Source organism: Rana temporaria, chromosome 5 (assembly GCF_905171775.1).
Source record: "Rana temporaria chromosome 5, aRanTem1.1, whole genome shotgun sequence".
NCBI classification, from domain to species: domain Eukaryota; kingdom Metazoa; phylum Chordata; class Amphibia; order Anura; family Ranidae; genus Rana; species Rana temporaria.
This window is the reverse complement of record NC_053493.1, coordinates 344122243-344141429: the sequence shown is the minus strand read 5'-3', so window position 1 is coordinate 344141429 and position 19187 is coordinate 344122243. Positions and strand designations below refer to the sequence as shown.

General features: G+C 40.8%; 1 protein-coding gene across 1 annotated transcript in view; it reads right to left on the bottom strand.

The window, feature by feature from the left end:
- LOC120941176 (polyamine-modulated factor 1-binding protein 1-like) overlaps positions 1-19187 on the bottom strand; it is a 512202-nt gene that overhangs the window by 294611 nt on the left and 198404 nt on the right. Inside the window, exon 15 of the mRNA XM_040354465.1 lies at positions 10318-10485. Within this exon, the coding sequence (XP_040210399.1) occupies positions 10318-10485 (168 nt within the window). The remainder of the gene's footprint in view (positions 1-10317; positions 10486-19187) is intronic.

Here is a 19187-nt window from a genome sequence, read left to right as displayed (position 1 = left end):
AGCTTCTCTCGTACCGAGCGCTCTTGAAAAGGCACCTGCAATATTACCTAGCTGATTTTTTTTACCAAATTCTAAAAATGTATGAATATTTTACTATTTCATGATAGGTACACTTGAAAGCTGTGGGAAAGAAAATAGTGTGCATGCACACAAAATCATAGGACTTAAATAAACCACTGTGCAGTAGTGACATTTAAACCTGAACTGTACATACAGCTAAATACACAGCTGAGATACGTATATGGAAGCTATTTTACCTGCAAAAGTGTTCGTACAACAGTCTAGCCAGTCCTGAAATTGACATGGTCTTACCAGACTGTACAGTATGGTTGGTGACATGATGTTTCTTTTTTTACAGTTAAACCCAAACAGAAGGTAATTTTTTTTCTGAGATGTCCAATGTTTAAAAAACATTAACTTTTAGCCACCACCTCCATGTACACAGCCTTCTGGGTTAAATGACACGGAAAAGAAAAAGGGGAGGTCATCTGCTCACTAGGTATTAAATACTGTGCAGTATTGTAAATCTAGCACAGTATCCCATTAATTGCGGACTCACCAATATGACGCGGAATGCCACAATGACATTTCCCGGATCGCAGCTGCACAGATCGGGAAATGTCTCACTGCCTGTGAATAGCGGTGTGCAGTGTTGGCTTCCTGGCGGGATCAGGCATGTGGAATTTCGAACACATCCGAGCCCATCTCTAGAAAGGAGTCTGGGCCAGCTCCCTGAGTGGGTATCACAATGTCCTCCTTTATTCAAAGTGTACTGATGCATAGAGCACCGCTGATATCACATTAAGGACCACCCACCTGAAGAGGCGAAGAGGACCAACCTGAAGAAGATTGGATGCAGCAAGTATTAAAAACAAAAAAAAGATCTGCTAGTGAGGTACATTCTTTGTGTGCGACACACCTGCTGATTGGCTCCTTTTGTTTACCATATACACTAGCTTCATTCAAATTACATGCCATTATGTTTTATATTTTTTTTAAAAAAATTATTGCATGATTTGGTGTTTTTTTTAAATCTGCCTGAAGGTTGGCTTTAATTTTAGCCATTTCAATAATGAGCACTTTATTGTACATACTATAGCTTATTATGAAACTTTTATTCTGCTCCACATGTTACTATTTTCAGAGCATGCTTCCATTGTTGCTAATCCGTCTGCCTCTGCTGCTACAAGAGCCAGCAATGCCTTGAGGAACACTCTCTACATAGAATGGAGGCTTGGTCATGTTTGATCAAGTATGTGCTGTTATAAAGTGGTGAGAGAATGTAGGAAGTAATCACACAACGTTTCAATTTGACCAAACATTGCAATATCTAGGGAGATGACATGTTTTATTTTCACGCTGCCTTTAAAAGTAATGAAATTAGGAGACTTACTCAAACACACCTGAGGAAAATAACTCTCTCCCTCCTGACATGCCCAGGAATATTAGCAACATAAAACGGCTTACTTCAGTCAGCTGTTTAAACTAGTGAGCTCACAGCTGCAGTTCTAAGGCTGTGATTATTAAAAAATAATTGTGTATTAAGCCTGGATTAAAAAGCGCCCTATAAACACACATTCTGATTTACAGCAAAGGAAGCCATGAAATTCCATTTACAATTACAAAATGCTTGCTGAGGCACATTACTCAAAGTTCATTAATGATCCTGGATTTCAGCTGCTCTAGGAGCAGAGTAAAAAAATGAGCATCTCGGCAAAAAAGTTCTAAAGTAATAGGGATGCAATTCATGGGCAAATGAAACTTAATTTTAGGTTGCAGTCCTAACAAGCTCTATTGGTTCAGAAAAGTTTCAGGGTACCATGCTTCTTGCATGGAAAGCCCACATGTTGCAGAACTGAATTAATCAGCATAGAATTCACTACTGATAACAGCTTAACTGAAGTTCCTGTAGACTGTTTCTCCCGCAAGGGTTATAATTAGGAATGGTCCCAATGTTCAAGTCGAACATAAGTTTGACTTAAACTTTGGGTGTTCATTTGTTCGCAAAACAAACCAACATATGGGGTGTTCACTGCAAATTAGAGTGCCCCATAATGTACTGCGAGAGCGCAGTGCATTGACAGACGCCGATTGGCCAAAGCATGTACCTAACCTGGGATCTCAATCCCTACTATACCTCCCAGTCCTCTCAAAAAGTCTGCACTGAGAAGAATGAAGGTATAGCAATAGGTGCCACAAGTACTTGCAGCCAATCTACTAGCAATACAGTACCAGCTGATTTCAGCAGGCAGATTTCGCTACCCCAGTTGCTGAACCGCAAAAAAAAAAAAAAATACTGTCCCAGCCATTCACATGCTCAGCGTCTAAAGGCTAACTTGGCCAAATTGCTAGCACTCCAACTGCTGCCTTTGCAGCTGGTAGACTCTGCCCCCTTACATGAATTTGTGGAATGTGCTGTACCACAGTGGCAGGTTCCAAATTTTTTTTTTTCACGTAAAACCATTCCAGCTCTCTACGGTCATGTGGAAGGTAATGTTTTGGCCTCGTTGGACATGGCGGTCAGCAGCAAAGTTCATATTGCCGCTGACTCATGGTCCACTTTACCTTTCCTGGGTAACTCTGCTGGCAGCTGGGAAGGATGCAGGACAGGGTTCAGTGTTGGAGCTTGTTCTGCCACCACACCTCCAAAAAGCTGGTGGTGATTCTGCCACATCTGTCTGCTTCACCCCCTCCTCTTCTTCTTCCCCTATGGCCTCTTCTGCAGAATTGTCCTCTGAATCCGAAGTACTTCATAAGTGTTCAAGGCACACAAGCAGTCAGGCTAAAAGATGCCATGTGGTGCTTCAAATGGTCTTTCTAGGGGACAGGAGCCACACTGGGACAGAAGCCGAAGGGCCTGGTATGGACTGTTGGGGAAACCTACGCAAATTTTTTTCCTTGATTTTATATCTATATTACTGGGAGTAAGTTCAAATAATTTTTCTTTCTTTACAAATTTCATTTTTCTGTGGCACTGTTCTATACATTGCACAGATGTGCCACTTTACAGGAAGACTAAGGGGACCCCCAGGCACAATATTTAAAGAAATATTTCATTTTTATTGTTTTACTTTAAGCATTATTAAAATTACTGCTTTTGAAAAAAACTGTTGTTTTAAAAACCTTTTTTTTTTTTGGGTCCCCCTACACTTTTTATGGCAATAACATGCATATAAGCCTTTAAAATTAGCACTTTTGATTTTTCATGTTTGTGTACTTTAGACTTTAATAGGGTTTGAATGTTCACTCAAACTTTTTACCTGTTTGCATGTCCTGGTGCGAACCAAACCCAGGGGTGTTCGGCTCATCCCTAGTTCTAATGATAAATAATTGTGGTTACTGACCTGTGGCCTAAACAGGGACAAAAATATTGCAGTTGCAAGGGAAACTTTCCAACATTGCAAGTCAAATACCTTAAGTTCAGAGGGAATTAAGAAAACTGAATCAGTTTTGGTATTTAAAGTGGATGTAAACCCAACATTTTTTTTTTTTTATGTCACAATGTACAGTATAAGATTTCCTATCATCTGTGCCCAGTCTTGCCACACATAGTTAATCCAACTCTGAGCAATCCTCTTTTATTGTTCAGTGAAATAAAATGGACTTACAGAGAAAAATCTTAGTCCATTCCGCCCCTTGCTGTGAACGACAGGTTACTTGCATATCTCATGCACTAGCCTGGAGACAGGCATCATTTTTTAATTCCTACCCCCACTCCTTTTCTGAAGTCATGTGGTTACTTTTCTGGATTTTAACTGGATGTAAGTGATCATAGCAGAATTTTGTGTAAGGAATACACAGGAAAAATGCATGTTGACAAGGGGAGTGTAAAGGAAGGCGGGGAGTATATTGACATCACGACTCCACCCACCGAGCTCCACCCACAGAATCTGCAGTTTTTCAGTTCTTATAACAAACAGAGGGGAGACATTTAACAGGTAAGGATGCATGCATGTATATACAGTGGGGATCGAAAGTTTGGGCACCCCAGGTAAAAATTTGCATTAATGTGCATAACGAAGCCAAGGAAAGATGGAAAAATCTCCAAAAGGCATCAAATTACAGATTAGACATTCTTATAATATGTCAAAAAAGTTAGATTTTATTTCCATCATTTACACTTTCAAAATTACAGAAAACAAAAAAATTGAGTCTGCAAAAGTTTGGGCACCCTGCAGAGTTAATATCTTGTACTGCCCCCTTTGGCAAGTATCACAGCTTGTAAACGCTTTTTGTAGCCAGTCAAGAGTCTTTCAATTATTGTTTGAGGTATCTTTCTTCCTTACAAAAGTCTTCCAGTTCTTTGAGATTTCTGGGCTGTCTGTCACGCATTGCGCTTTTAAGGTCTATTTTATCCATAGATTTTCAATTATGTTGGGGTCAGGAGATTGTGAAAGCCATGGCAAAACCTTCAGTTTATGCCTCTTGATGTAATCCCCTGTGGATTTTGAGGTGTGTTTAGGATCATTATCCATTTGTAGAAGCCACACTCTCTTTAACTTCAGCTTTTTTACAGATGGCATCATGTTACCATCCAAAATTTGCTGAAATTATATTGAATCCATTTTTCCTTCTACTCGTGAAATGTTCCCTGTGCCACTGGCTGCAATACAACCCCAAAGCATGATTGATCCACCCCCATGCTTAACAGTTGGACAGAGGTTCTTTTCATTAAATTCTGTGCCCTTTCTTCTCCAAACATACCTTTGCTCATTCCGACCAAAAAGTTATATTTTAACCGCATCGGTCCACAGAACTTGTTTCCAAAATGCATCAGGCTTGTCTATATGTTCATTTGCAAAGTTCAAACGCTGATTTTTGTGGTGAGGACGTAGAAGAGGTTTTCTTCTGATGACTCTTCCATGAAGACCATATTTGTACAATCATCTCTTTATAGTGGAATAGTGTACCACAACTCCAGTGTCTGCCAGATCTTGCTGGAGGGATAGTGCAGTCAAACGTGGGTTTTGCATTGCTTTTCTCACAATCCTGCGAGCCGTTCTGTCTGATTTTTTTCTTGGTCTTCCAGATCTTGCTTTAACTTCCACTGTTCCTGATGACTGCCATTTCTTAATTACATTCCGAACAGAGGATATCGACATCTGAAAACGCTTTGCTATCTTCTTATAGCCTTCTCCAGCTTTGTGAGCGTCAACTATTTTCAGTTTCAGTTTTCTAGACAACTGCTTAGAAGAACCCATGGTGCCGATTGTTGGGGCAAGGTCAGATGAGTCTGGGCATTTAAAACCTTTGAGATTGACAGCACCTGGTCTTCCTAGACGATGATTGAGAACAATCCATGACACTGGCAGGTCTCAGCTTTGCAAAGGGGGAAGTGCATGCTATAAATTCTGCAGGGTGCCCAAACTTTTGCAGACACCATTTTTTGGTTTTCTGTAATTTTGAAAGTGTAAATGATGGAAATACAATCTAACTTTTTTTGACATATTATAAGAATGTCTAATGTAATTTGATGCCTTTTTGGAGATTTTTCCATCTTTCCCTGGATTTGTTACGCACATTAATAATTTTTTTTACCTGGGGTGCCCAAACTTTTGATCCCCACTGTACTTATAGATCAGCACTATGGCAGTAGTTTAGAAAGGATGAGAGTGGGTTTACATCCACTTTAAGGTACAACTAGGCTGAAAATTACCAGGCAACCAGCATCCTCATGAGTAGCCAATCTACATAAACTGGCAAATAGGACTATTTTTATGAAGTGAATGAAAAAGCAAATATTACTACTTAGTTTTTAATAAAGCAGGGAAGGATTAGATCTTCTGCAAAAGAAATAAATGATGCCTGTGTCTCCGATGAGACGATTCACCCATCTATTTTTCTATGGGTAATTTACTGGAAAAAAAGCAAAAGAAGATCCAAAAGTTTAGAGCTGTTACCAAAACAAGTAAAGACTATAACCCAATGTGGGTAAATTTGATAGCTGTCTAAAATGGACATTAAAGTGATACGAAAGGTTCAAATAAAGAAAAAAACAAACATACTTATCTCCACTGTACAGTTCGTTTTGCACAGAGTGGCCCCGAACCCTGTCTTCTGGGGTCCCTCGGGCAGCTCTTGCGGCTCCTCCCTGCATCAGATAACCCCTAGGAGGAGAACTCTCCCGGGGGGTTACCTTGCAGGCGCGCTCCCATATCCAACATTTGGTGTACATAACAGCCACATGCAGGAATCGGCCCCCCCCCCGGGGGCCATGTCATTGGATTTGATTGACAGCAGTGAGAGCGAATGGCTGCTATCAATTTATCCAATAAAGAGCCGAGAACCCCGGGCAGAGAGACGGCACGTCCTCGCCGTGGGACATTCCAGGGCTTAGGTAAGTAAAACAGGGGGGGGACTAGGGGCCAGTGACTGACAGAAGTTTTTTCACCTTAATGCATAGGATTAAGGTGAAAAAACAGGAGGGTTTACAACCACTTTAACTGTTGTATCTCTAAGACAAGAAATACAGAGAAATGTCACCAGTGGGACACAAGCAGGGTTTTAACTCTTCATAACTGTAAAATAAATTTGTATCATCTGAGTGTTTTATGTCTTTTCACACTTTACCTCGTATCATAGTAAAACAGGTAAGCTGTACCCATTCAACTTAGTAGGGGATAATAATTTACCCGGAGACAATTGTGTTAAATCCATACTTTCAGTATACCATATAGTGATATTTATGGTTTAAGGGTTGTGAGAGTGAGAACCCCTGTCTCAGTTAAAATTAGGGTAAAATGGACACAGGACTCTCAAAGAGGCAGTTTGAGAAGTTCCAGCAGATGATTGGTGAGCAGAGAAAACTATGGTTTAAGTTTTCTCTGGATTCTGTAAGTCTGAAGAGCATTGAGAGGAATGGAGTCTTCAGTTGTGTGTCCAGGTTTTCCAGAAGTTCTGCAGGTTGTGTGTGTGTCCAGGTGCACACACCCATTATTAGGCAGAGCTGAGCATAGCTCAGAGAGTGTGGGATAGGAGTTGGTGTTGGAGCAGTTGCTGCAGACAGGAGGAAGATGTACTACTGGTTAAAAACCCAGGCAATACCCTTGAGACAGCACTCAGTGGACTGAGAGAGTTGGGTCAACTGACAGAGTCGGGAAGACTATAGCTGAGACAACTGGAATAGAGAGACTTGGGGACCAGAGGGGACGGCGAGTCTGAGGAGTGTGGAAGCCTGGAGTGTCAGGAGAGCCCCTTCCTAGAAGCCAGGAGTGGGCCTGTCCAGCAAGGAACTGCGGCATTTTTCTTTTGTTATAATTTTTGGAGAAGAACCCTGTGTGGGCAACCAAATGCACGTATGATTTTTCCTTTTTGTTTACTTTCAATAAAAGTGGGCTAACATGCCCTTAAACTAAAGTTCCTGCTAGCTGTGAACTCACAGGAAAAGCATCTACCACTGAGGTAGACATCCCCCAATGTCACAGGGTGCAGATAAAGAACAGATGTATGGTCTAGATATACGCCTTTAACACATAGGACCATCTAAAAACAGATAATTGGAGCCATTGGGATTTTTTTTATGGATTAGGCATATTCATGGTACCACATTTCCCCAGAAGGTGAGGATGCAGATAAAATATGCTATTGTAGCTCCCGGGCCCATTAAGGTCAGATCGCTCCTGCAGAAGAAAAAGTGTTGCATCAAGAGGTCAGATATTGGTGGAGGATTACTTTTTAAACTGAAGTACTCTAACTATACTAGTAAATGCTACTGTGAAATGAATACAGTATATTTCAATGTCACAAACTGGAATACTTGTTTTTCTTTCCAGCAGTATTACGTATTAACCCCACTGTTTTACTAAAGTTAAGCTTCAAATGACAGAAATATATATTGTTCATCATATAAAGCCAAGTGTATTGTAATGCAAGTACGGCATGCCAAAACCAGAAAATACTGTTTTCCCTAAGGAGATGTGCATATGTAGATAATCTTAAAATAGAATAGCATAATGAGTAGGATGAAATATGTCATACAACTCCTATCTTTAGTTATGTTTGGCTTATCAGTTGTTCAGAATAGGGCTATACATTGCTCTATCACAAATAGTTAATACATAAACACTGCTGAAACATGCAAAAGTAAAATATTACACATGGGGGACAATGTTAAACAATTTTAAAAGAGACAAGAACGGAAAAGGAATATGTATTATTGTAGCTATGCTGAAAGCAAAACAGTGTAGGACTAATACAATAATACAAAAGTGGCAGCACTGATAGGCACTAATAGGTGGCGCTGGTGAGCACTGATTAGCAGTACTGATGGGCACCGATAGGTGGCACTGATTAGAAGCACTGGTGGGCAATGTCACCAGCTTTCTTCTTTTAATTCCCTTTACCCCAATCTGTGATCAGCCAAGTCTGAAGGACTTGACGATCACAGAAAGAGCTGCCTGCGCTGCACTGGATGCTCATGCTGTAGCCGTCTTTCGGCTATAGTGCAGACAGAAAGTGGTTAATCACTGTACATGCAGTAAATCCCATTTAAACCACTTGTTTTGATGCCCCAGAGCAGTGTTAAAGGAGTTGTAAAGCAAGAAGGTTTTTTAACTATGCATTAATATAAAAAAAAAAAAACTTGTGTGTAGCAGCCCCCCCAGCACCTCCCAATTACCTATCTGAGCTCCTTCTCTCTCCAGCAATGTCCACAATCCCCTCAGACATCCAGTACACTCCCCCTGAATGGAGGAGACAGAGCAGCTGCGTTATTTCCCCCCCCCCGTGGCTGTCAAAGTCAGCCAATCAGGGGAAAGATGGGGCGGGGCCAGGTCAGGGCTTCGTGACTAAATGAATACACAGAGCTCTGACTCGGCTTGGGCGACAACCTGTAACAAGCTGCCTGCTGAGGGGCACTCAAAGGAGGGAGGGACTAGGAGCAGTGAGAAGGGACCTGAAAAGAGGAGGATCTGGGCTGCTCTGTGCAAAACCAACTGCACAGAGGATGTAGTTATAACATGCTTGTTATTTAAAAAAAAGTGAGCCTTCACAATCACTTATGATGAATGGTACACCATAACTTTTAGCTCTCTTTAAGACTACATTGAAGACCCATTTTCTATACCACGGTAATTAAATAGCATAAAACACAAATTACATAGTTGAGTAAAGCATACAGTGGGATAAATACAAATGTGTCAAAGTCAATAGCATCATTACTGTATGATTTTGTTTACACCCAAATTAATTTGGGGTACAGAGCAATTCTGAAGAATAAACACAGTATATCCAGCCCTGCTATTGGTTATTTTAAATATTTCTAAAGACAGTGCTTTTTTGTTTTGAAAATATGGAAATTTTGGAACCTCTGTAAGGTTTTTACTGCTGGGTGTTCCCCCGGAGAGAGATTTGTCCTGACCACCATTGTTACTTGGATAGAATATTATGGGAAATCCAAAATCTTACAGTTGTCATTTGCCCTTTGGTACAGGTGGTAAGGGAAGATGGATTGACCTTCAACTTGTGAGCAATACGGCAGCAAACACAATACTTATTTACAGTATTTGCCGGCCTATAAGATGACTGGGCGTATAAGATGACCCCCTAATTTTCCGGCTAAAATCTTGGTTTTGGGATATACTGGCCGTATAAGACGACCCCCTTGTCTCACTGTGCCATTACATGCCTCACTGTACTGTGCCATCACATGCCTCACTGTGCCATTGCATGCCTTACTGAACTGTGCCATTGTATCCCTAACCTCGACGATCCCTTACCTTATCCCTGACATGCAGAGTCTCAGTCAGATTGCGGGCGTCCATTGTTCAAATGCCACGCCTCCTCCTTGTGCTGTTCCGTGATAGACGGAACACTCCGTTTCCCAGCAGAGCCTGTGTTCAGCCTATCACGGATGTCCTCTTTTACGAGAATGAGAAGACATCCATGATAGGCGGAAAACTGAACAGAGGCGACGCCTATCACGGAACAGCACAAGGAGGAGGCGTGGCTTTTGAGCAATGGATGCCCGCCGTGCATACAGGTACCAGGGTATAAGATGACTCCTGACTTTTGAGGGAAATTTTTAAGAACAAAAGGTCGTCTTATACGCCGGAAAATACAGTATTTAATTCTTCAGGAAAAAAAATGGCAAGACATGTGGTTCTACAATTTGTAAAGAGATAGCAGAACATGTAATAATAAGTGGATGAAAAGTGTGAAAAGTGTGAAAACATGACAAAAACACTTTATTTTCTGTATTTTGCTATAATCTCTTTTAAAACCATAACATTTTTTACATTTAATTACATGACCAGAGAAACATGCAATCTCATATACTCACCACTTTGTTACCTACTCTCATTCAACATACGTTATTACCTTTTGAGCATAACTCTTATTTTGGGACCTCAGTCTCTCCATTTCACTTTCCATATCCACAATCTGCCTTCTCATTTCTGCTATATGGTTTTGCTCATCTTGCTGAAGACGTTGCCCTCGGTTCAGCTCTTCACGTAAACCTTTCACAAGTTCTTCATAGTTTTGAGCCTGGGACAAGATCAAAATGTTAACCACAGCTCTTTTTCTTAAAAAGCTGCTTAATGGGGTTGTAAAGGTTAGTCTTTTATTTTCTAAATAGGTTCCTTTAAAGCGGGGGTTCACCCTTAGAGGGCACTTTTCCCCCTTAGATTCCTGCTCGTTATTACTAGGGGAATCGGCTATTTATTTTAAAATATGTGCAGTACTTACCCGTTTACGAGACGCATCCTCTCCGTCGCTTCCGGGTATGGGCTTCGGGAATGGGCGTTCCTTCTTGATTGACAGGTTTCCGAGAGGCTTCCGACGGTCGCATCCATCGCGTCACGATTTTCCGAAAGAAGCCGAACGTCGTTGCGCAGGCGCAGTATAGAGCCGCACCGACGTTCGGCTTCTTTCGGCTACGAGTGACGCGATGGATGCGACCGTCGGAAGCCTTTCGGAAGAATGTCAATCAAGAAGGAACGCCCGCTCCCGAAGACCCATACCCGGAAGCGACGGAAGAAGATGCAGCTCGAAAACGGGTAAGTACTGCTCATATTTTAATATAAATAGCCGATTCCCCTAGACCGAACGAGCAGGAAGCTAAGGGGAGATTTTTTTTTTTTTTTTAAATGGGTGAACTCCCGCTTTAAGCTAGTGCATTGTTGGTTCACTAACCTTTTCCTTCGATTTCTCTTCTAAATGTGTTTTTCTTTGTTTGAATGTCTCACTTCCTGTTTCTCCTCAGTAAGCTTTCCACCATCATCTGAGTGGTGGAAAGTCATTTAGAACAGCATACTGAACACCTTACTAAGGAGAAACAGGAAGTGAGAATTTCAGACAAAGAAAACAAAGAAAAAAAACATTTAGAAGGGAAATTGAAGGAAAAGGTAAGTGAACCAACAATGCACTAGCTTAAAGGAACCTATTTAGAAAATAAAAAACGAACCTTTACAACCCCTTTAAACAAAAAAGTGGACAATAGCTTGTGTTGCCAGGTAACATCAGATGAAAAGTTTTTGATTGAAGTGTTTTATGACCAGACAGAGTAGGTGGAAATAAAAATAATTTTAACTTAAAGGGTACCTGTCACCTATGTAGGGCAGCAGACCTTAACTGAGGAATTTTTACATCTATCATACAATAGAACTAATCTTATGGTAACTTCATGCTGACATGTATGTTTTATAAAATGTAACATATATGAACAAAAAGCCCATGCACAACTATAGAATATGCTCAAAAAACTCCTAAATAATTTCCCTGGCACAAGACATTTGGTGTAATGTACCCACAGTATCCTGACGGACTCCCCCCTCAAGTAAATTTGTTAACTTATATGCAAATTTTCAGCTACATTTTTGAAAACCGGGTCCCAATGGATTCATAATTTCTCACTGATACTAATACTAATGAATAATTATTTTTAGCAATTTGTCTACCGAATGACCTCATAAGTAGGGATGAGCCCGATGTTCGAGTCGAACGTAAGATCGTCTCGAACATCGGGTGTTCGCCAAATAGAGAACAATTTGGGGTGTTCGCGGCAAATTCAAAAATGTCATGTCTGGAGGCTTACAACCACTCTAAATTATTGTAGCTGTGACAAAGGGCAGAATGTGCTGGTCTAATCAATCAGCTTCCCTCATAGCCCCTATGAGAGTCACAAAATAAGATGTATATATCTAGCTATATAAGAGAGAGAGAGAGAGAGAGAGAAAGATTAAATTTAGACTGATCAGTTTTCAATAACTGGTCTTTTATAAAAGTATGGCAGACATATTTAATAAATAAAAACCATCCCTTGAGCTACACTGCAGCATAAAAGACTTAAAAAAATGGCATTGGGCATTTTATTTTGTTTATGCACATTGATCCCAGTTATAAATGGTACATTACCTTGCGTTCCTGTCCATAACACTACATTAGCATGGCAAACCACGGCATACATAGTCAATGCTATGTGAGATTTATTAGAAGCGCAGCTGTCCGGAAATAGCGCTTAGATGCAGCACAGCTCTATGCCTGTGTAGTTATAGGCAAATTATACCTAATTGCATCACCTATAAGTGAAGTATACTTCTAATTATCCTCTTCCTACAGCTGTATGAAAATCAATAACCATAAGCCTTCCAATGAAACACACACTGCACGCTTCCCCAGGTTCCTAATGAATGCAAATAGTTTGACCTTTCCTTGACAAGCTTGAATATTGTTTCATATTTTTGCCATTAAAATTGCTGCTATCAGCAATTCGTATTACAAACAGTAAAAAAGAAAGCTGAGAGAGAGTGAGAGAGAGCGAAAGAAAGAAAGAAGGGGGAGATAGAAAAAGAGGGGGAGAGAAACAAAAAGAGGGAGGAGAGAGAGAGAAAGAAGGGGAAAGAGAGAGAACAGGGGGGGGGGGGAGAAGGGGGGAAAAGAAAGAGAAAACATAACTAAAAATATACATGAAAAAAATCTTGACGATATCAAGAGGAAATCAAAATTGTACAAAACAAGTGGCTGAACTTTTAGCATCTGAAAGCATATATTTAGATGACGAACGTCTCAGTTGCATAATGAATTTCTTTTATTCGCGTAGCTTTTTGTCTGAAGAGCCTCTCAAATCATCACGCAGATGTGGCTCTGCATAATTTTTATATAAATATTAGAGAAACACTTTGGTAATTGGTTTCCATCGAAATTCATAGTGATTTCTTCTTGAGAGTAGCATTCTTTAAAAACAAAGGTTAATTGAAGTTTGGATTTTATGAAAGCCTTAGCAGGTGGTATATGCCACTTTTGTTAGGAGATAAATCAGTCGATGATGCGGCATCAACTTTTACCCATGGGAAGTAAAGCCGCTATTTTAACCCCTATTCATTTAAAAGAGTACAGTTATGAGGTTACAAAAGATAGTTCTAGTTCTCCCATTCCCATTGAGGTTAATTTAATTAGTGTGTGTGCGTACATTTTTCACTTGTTTCTGTAACTTATACTAGGATTTTGGACCTTTAAAGTAGAGGTAAGTATTGCAGACATTAGTTCAGCTTTAAATGTTTAGCTGTTGAAGTCTCAAAAAGGGCCACAGAGCTATTAATGGCCTGTCTAAAATGCACACTATGGGAGTGCAATTTCAATTTCTAGTTAGTTGATTTTCTAAATGTTCTACTTTTTCTATAGTGCAGTAAAAACTACTCAATACTGTATAATAAATAAAAGAAATGTAGCATTTTTAACCTAATTTCCCAGAGTTAAAATGGAAAAACTATATACAAATGTTATAGCATGTTTTGCTTTTTTACCACTCCAAAATGCTAACAGGTCATTACACAAAGTGCCATATAATATAAATGTGGGAAGTAACCGCATATACAATTCTGCACAGTCTTTTGCTGTCTGTAAAAGCAACATGCTGACATTTTAAAATGTGCTACTAGTCAAAGACTAGAAAAGACTACCTTGCAGAAAGTTTCAATTACAAGAAAAGGTTAAAAAGTTGCGTTTGGTTAATATTTTTAAGTTTATGAAACTGCACTTTAAATTGCAGTTGCAAAGTACCTCTATAAAACAATATTTACTAGAACGTTAAACAATGTTTAGTTGCTTACCTCAACAGCATGATAAAGTCACGTGTCGTGACAGAACGCGTAGGGCATAGCCGGATATACTATTGGGACCAGAAGTGACGTTGGAGGTGTTTACAACGATCGGTTTGCACTTTATTTGCCTTTATATTGCTTTTGAATGTAAGAGCCCATTTGGCCCTTTAAATAAATTGTTATATCTTAAGTTTTTACGCTTTGGGAGGCTCTTTCTTTATCTTTTATTAAAATTGAAAGCAGGAGATCCAAATACAGCTGAAAGTTTAGAAAACTATCGCCACCATTGGAGAGCCCTAATTGGCTCCTGCGTCATCGTGAGCCTGAGACCCCTTGAGATTGAAAGTTGGCAATCACCCTGGCTTTGTGAGATTGTGAAGGCTAAATTATATTCCTCTTTGAGGTAAGCGTTTTGGGAGAATTAAGTTTTAAGATAATCAAAAAGATTACACACAGAAGAAATTTTGACACGCTGTATAGAAGAAGTCTGTCACAATTTGAAGATTTGTGTTGTGTTTTATTCACTGTTCAGAAGAATCACTTTGGTTTTTGGATTTTGAAGTGTGGACGTTTATTTCTGTTTATTTCTTTGATTTTCACACAGCATCTAGTCATAGATTGAGTTTTATGAAACTCAGGAAGTTGCGCTGATCACCATTTATTCATATACAATTTAAAGGGTCACTAAAAGGAAAAAAAATGTTTGCCTAAAATTAATGTCTGCAAGGTAGACCGACAGAATAGTGTAATGATTCTGTTAAAAAAACGAGTAAATACCTATTAAATTCCTTCATCTATATCACCTCCGGCATTCTAGTTTCTGTTCTCTCATTCACTTCCTGGTTTGCATCGTTCGTTCATGTAAGAACTACATTTCCCAGTATGAATTGTGGCACGCCCAGTAATTCACACCTCCTTGAAGTCTCGAACACGTAGAGAGCGTCCTGCCACACAGATGTAGTTCCAAGGAGGGGGTGAGCACGTTACTGACCACCGCAGTAAAGCCTCCCATCACGGTGGTCAGTAAAATCAGACAAGCAGGAAGTGAACAGAACAGAGAAGAAATAGAGCAACTTCTGAGCAAAAACGAACAATGAGGAAGTGAAAAGAGGAATGTCTGCAGGTAAAGGATGCTTATTATGGAAAAAAATGTTCCTTTACAACCCCTTTAACCCTCCTAGCAGTATTCCCGAGTCTGACTCGGGGTGAGATTTTCATACCCAAAGCGGTAACCCTGAGTCAGACTCGGGCTTGCCTCGCTGCAGCAGCAGACAAAGTCACTTAACTTGTCCCTGGATCCAGTGATGCCACCGCGCTGTGTGAGCGAGCGGGACCTCGCTCGATTCACACAGTGTCCTCCTGTGCCGCCGATCTCCGTTTCCCTGCGACGTTACGACGCACGGGAGCGGAGAACGGCACCAAATTCAAAAACGTAAACAAACACATTACATACAGTATACTGTAATCTTATAGATTACAGTACTGTATGTAAAAAATACACACACCCCTTGTCCCTAGTGGTCTGCCCAGTGCCCTACATGTTCTTTTATATAATAAAAACAGTTCTTTCTCCCTGCAAACTGTAGATTGTCCATAGCAACCAAAAGTGTCCCTTTATGTCAAAAATGGTTTTAGAGCAGCTAGAAAACAGCGACAATAAATTATAATCACTTGCAGAATTGTGCGATAGCGATTTGTGGGGAAATTCTTCATATAAAAAATGAAAGTAATGACAGCGACAATTCTGCAACTCAGCAAATTTCAGTGATTTTGAGTTGATTACATTATTGAATAATTTTTATTATAATTATATTATTACTTGTTATAATTATTTATAATTATTTATTATATTATAATTTATAATTTTGTTTTTAAAAAAATGTCATACCCGGGATGCCTACTAGTCTCTTGTTTGGTCAGATTTAAGTGAGTTATTCCTAAAAATTACAGACCTACAGTATAAAACGCCAAATTTCCTTGCAAATAATGGTACCGCTTTCAGCACCTTTTTTCTGAAAGAATCATACCGCCAGGGAGGTTAAGGGAGGTGATAAGGGATTCTGCTTTGTCTAAGTCTATGGGGTCCTCCGAATACAGTTGTTGATAATATTCAGTTAGCAGAGAGGTTATTTCTGGTTGAGAAGTAGCAAGGGTCCCATGGGTGTCTCTGTGCTGTGATATTATTGGGCGTGTAAGGCCCTCGGCAGAGATTCGCAAGCAACTTACCAGCCTTGCTGCATGAAACTGCAGAAAACGATAGGATGCCATTCCCTTTGGTCTATCCATAGGTCAATTTGTTGCTTTGCAGCTAGCCATGCCTGTCTAGTCATCAAATACAGACCATGTGTAAGAGGGTAATCGCTGGGTAGGAAGGAGAGCCGAACTGCTGGTTGGGTGTGGATAATATTGGTCTTCTCCAACACACATTGCACTGTTAAAATCCATGCAGCGTATATGTAAAAGTTCAGGGGAGAGCAGTACCCATGAGGAAAGGTCCCGAAAAAAATGCAGTGCCAGGAGAGTTGACCGCATAAATGTTGATAAGGGCTAGGTTCTTGAACGCAATAGTAAATTGTTAGTTTGGGGCCCTTGTGGTCTCTGTCTACTGAGCAGATAGTGTAAGGTAATCATTTTTGGCCTACTGCTAGGAAACCAAAAACCTTACCCATCCAGAGTTTAAGGCAATAGAAGTAATTTTGAGATAAACGGGTCTCCTGGAGAAGGGCCACATCTGCTCCTAAACATTTTAAACGACTGAGGATTTTCATTTAATTGTTTGGTGACTGGAGCCCTTTGACATCCCAAGTAACAACCCTCATAATGGAGGCCTGGTTGATGCAGGCTTGTCAAAGGGTAACGCCACCAATCAAGAGGAGAAATAGGGAAAATAATGAGAACCCACCCGTTACTTTAACAATTAATAACTCCCCTTTACTAGGGAGATAAAGCAGAAAAATTATAAGTAGGGAGCACCCTTGAACCTTTAGTGTGAACACCCTGAGACAGTGATTTATACCAAGCCATATGTAACAGTCAAGTTAAGCTCAACCAAAATAAATAATAAAATAAGAAACAGCGAAATAACAATCTAGTAACTCTATTGACCTCTTTTTTTCCATGCGAGATAAAAAACATACACGTCTAACTTCCAAGTCCTCATCAAATGGGTATAGTGCTGGTGCATACCAATAATGCACAATCACAAACAGATGTGTTGGAGGAAAAAACACACACACACACACACCCCAATTACCCCATCTGTGTCTTGGCAGGGAAGCTAGTCATTCCTGACAAGAAAGACTATGTCATACAAAAAAAAAAAAAAAGAGAACATGACTATCCGGCCAGGAAGCCTATAGAGAGAGGAAAACAATCAGTTTGTTACGTGTGATAACACCATGTTGATGGGGAGCATGCCCCAAGGTAAGCCAAGGGTAATAACCCTGTAACAGTCAGAGAATACCTAAACTGGTAGAGCTAGAGGCATATCGCCCACACTTGGTGGGATGTTTCATAGGACTGTTTCGATGCTTAGGCACACTCAGAGCTGTAGCGAATGATAGAGATGGTGTATCATCCATGATATTGTATCATCCATTATATCAGTGATGCCCCTCTGTGCCCATCATTGACACCAGTCTGTGTCCAGTGAAGCAAATCTGTGCCAATCAGTGCTGCCTTTTAGTGTCTGCCCATCAGTGCTGCATATCAGTGCCCATCAGTGCAGAAAATGAGTGCCTTATCATCAGTGTTCTTCAGTGCCGCCTCATCAGTGCAGTCTCTTAAGCGCAAATTAATGACGAAGAAAAATTACTTATTTACTGTACTTATTTACTAAAGTTACTGACAGAAACAAAGAAAACCTTTTTTTCCCCCTTTTGTCATTTTTTTTTCTTTGCAAAAAAAAAAAAAAGAAAAACAGTGGTTAAATACCACACTCTATTTGTGTGAAGAAAATAATAAAAAAATAAATTTGGGTGCAGTTTTGCATGACTGAGCAATTGCCATTCAAAGTGTGACAGCGCTGAAAGATGAAAATTGGCCTGGGCAGGAAGGGGGTGAAAGTGCCAAGATTTGAGGTAGTTAAGCCCTTCCCCACCAACTGCTGCAGTTATACTGCAACAGGTTGGCTCCCCTGGGGGAACAGACGTAGCTGTACGTCGGTTCACCTTTTGACCACTAGGGGGCGTGCGCCCACAGCAGGACACCAGAGCCGATGTGAGTGCCTGGCGGGAGCGATGGCCACCAGGCACCTGCCATTGTTTGTGACAGAGCGAGAACCGGGGATCTGTGTGTGTTAAAGCGGAGGTTCTGCTGGGAAACGTTTTTTTTTTTTAAGACTACTCTGCTGCTGTTCAAATACACAGTTCTTTACTTACTATTGGCGATCTTGCAGCCGCCACAATCGCGCTTTGGCAGTAAAGGATATTTTATAAAAACTTGTGATGGACATTGCCATCTTCATTGAGGGCACCTTGAAGCCCTCCCGTATTTCTTCCGGGATGCGGTGAATGCTGATCTCCCAGCATTCACCGCGTAATCCCGCGCATGCGCAGTGTTGACGGCGAGTCGCGCCGTCAACACTGCACAGTTGCCATCACAACGGCCGGCGGCGTCCTGAAAAGGACACGCCCCGCTGTGATGTAACACTAGTCCTCCTTTACCAGCACAGTATCCGCCCTCATCACATGACGCGCTTTGCGGGTCACGTGACAGCACACCTAGCGCGAGACTACACGCGCAGAGAGATCAGTTGATGTGTTATGATTGGCCCACACGTCACTGCAACAGAACCAAGCAAACGGCGCCCACAATGCACAGCGCTGTCGGGGAAAGTAGAGAAACGCCCACTCCCCGATGGGATGGAAACCCGGAAGCACATCAAAGTACAGGTAAGGGACCATTGAAAAAAAAATTGACAACGCTATGATGCTTACATTGAATGGAGGTTAAGGATGCTGGAAAGTTGATTTGGAGGGTGAACCTCCGCTTTAAGTATGAACACCGATCTCTCTCCTCCCCTAGTCAGTCCCATCTCCCCACAGTTAGAACACACCTAGGGAACACAGTTAACCTCTTGATCTCTCTCCTCCCCTAGTCAGTCCCATCTCCCCACAGTTAGAACACACCTAGGGAACACAGTTAACC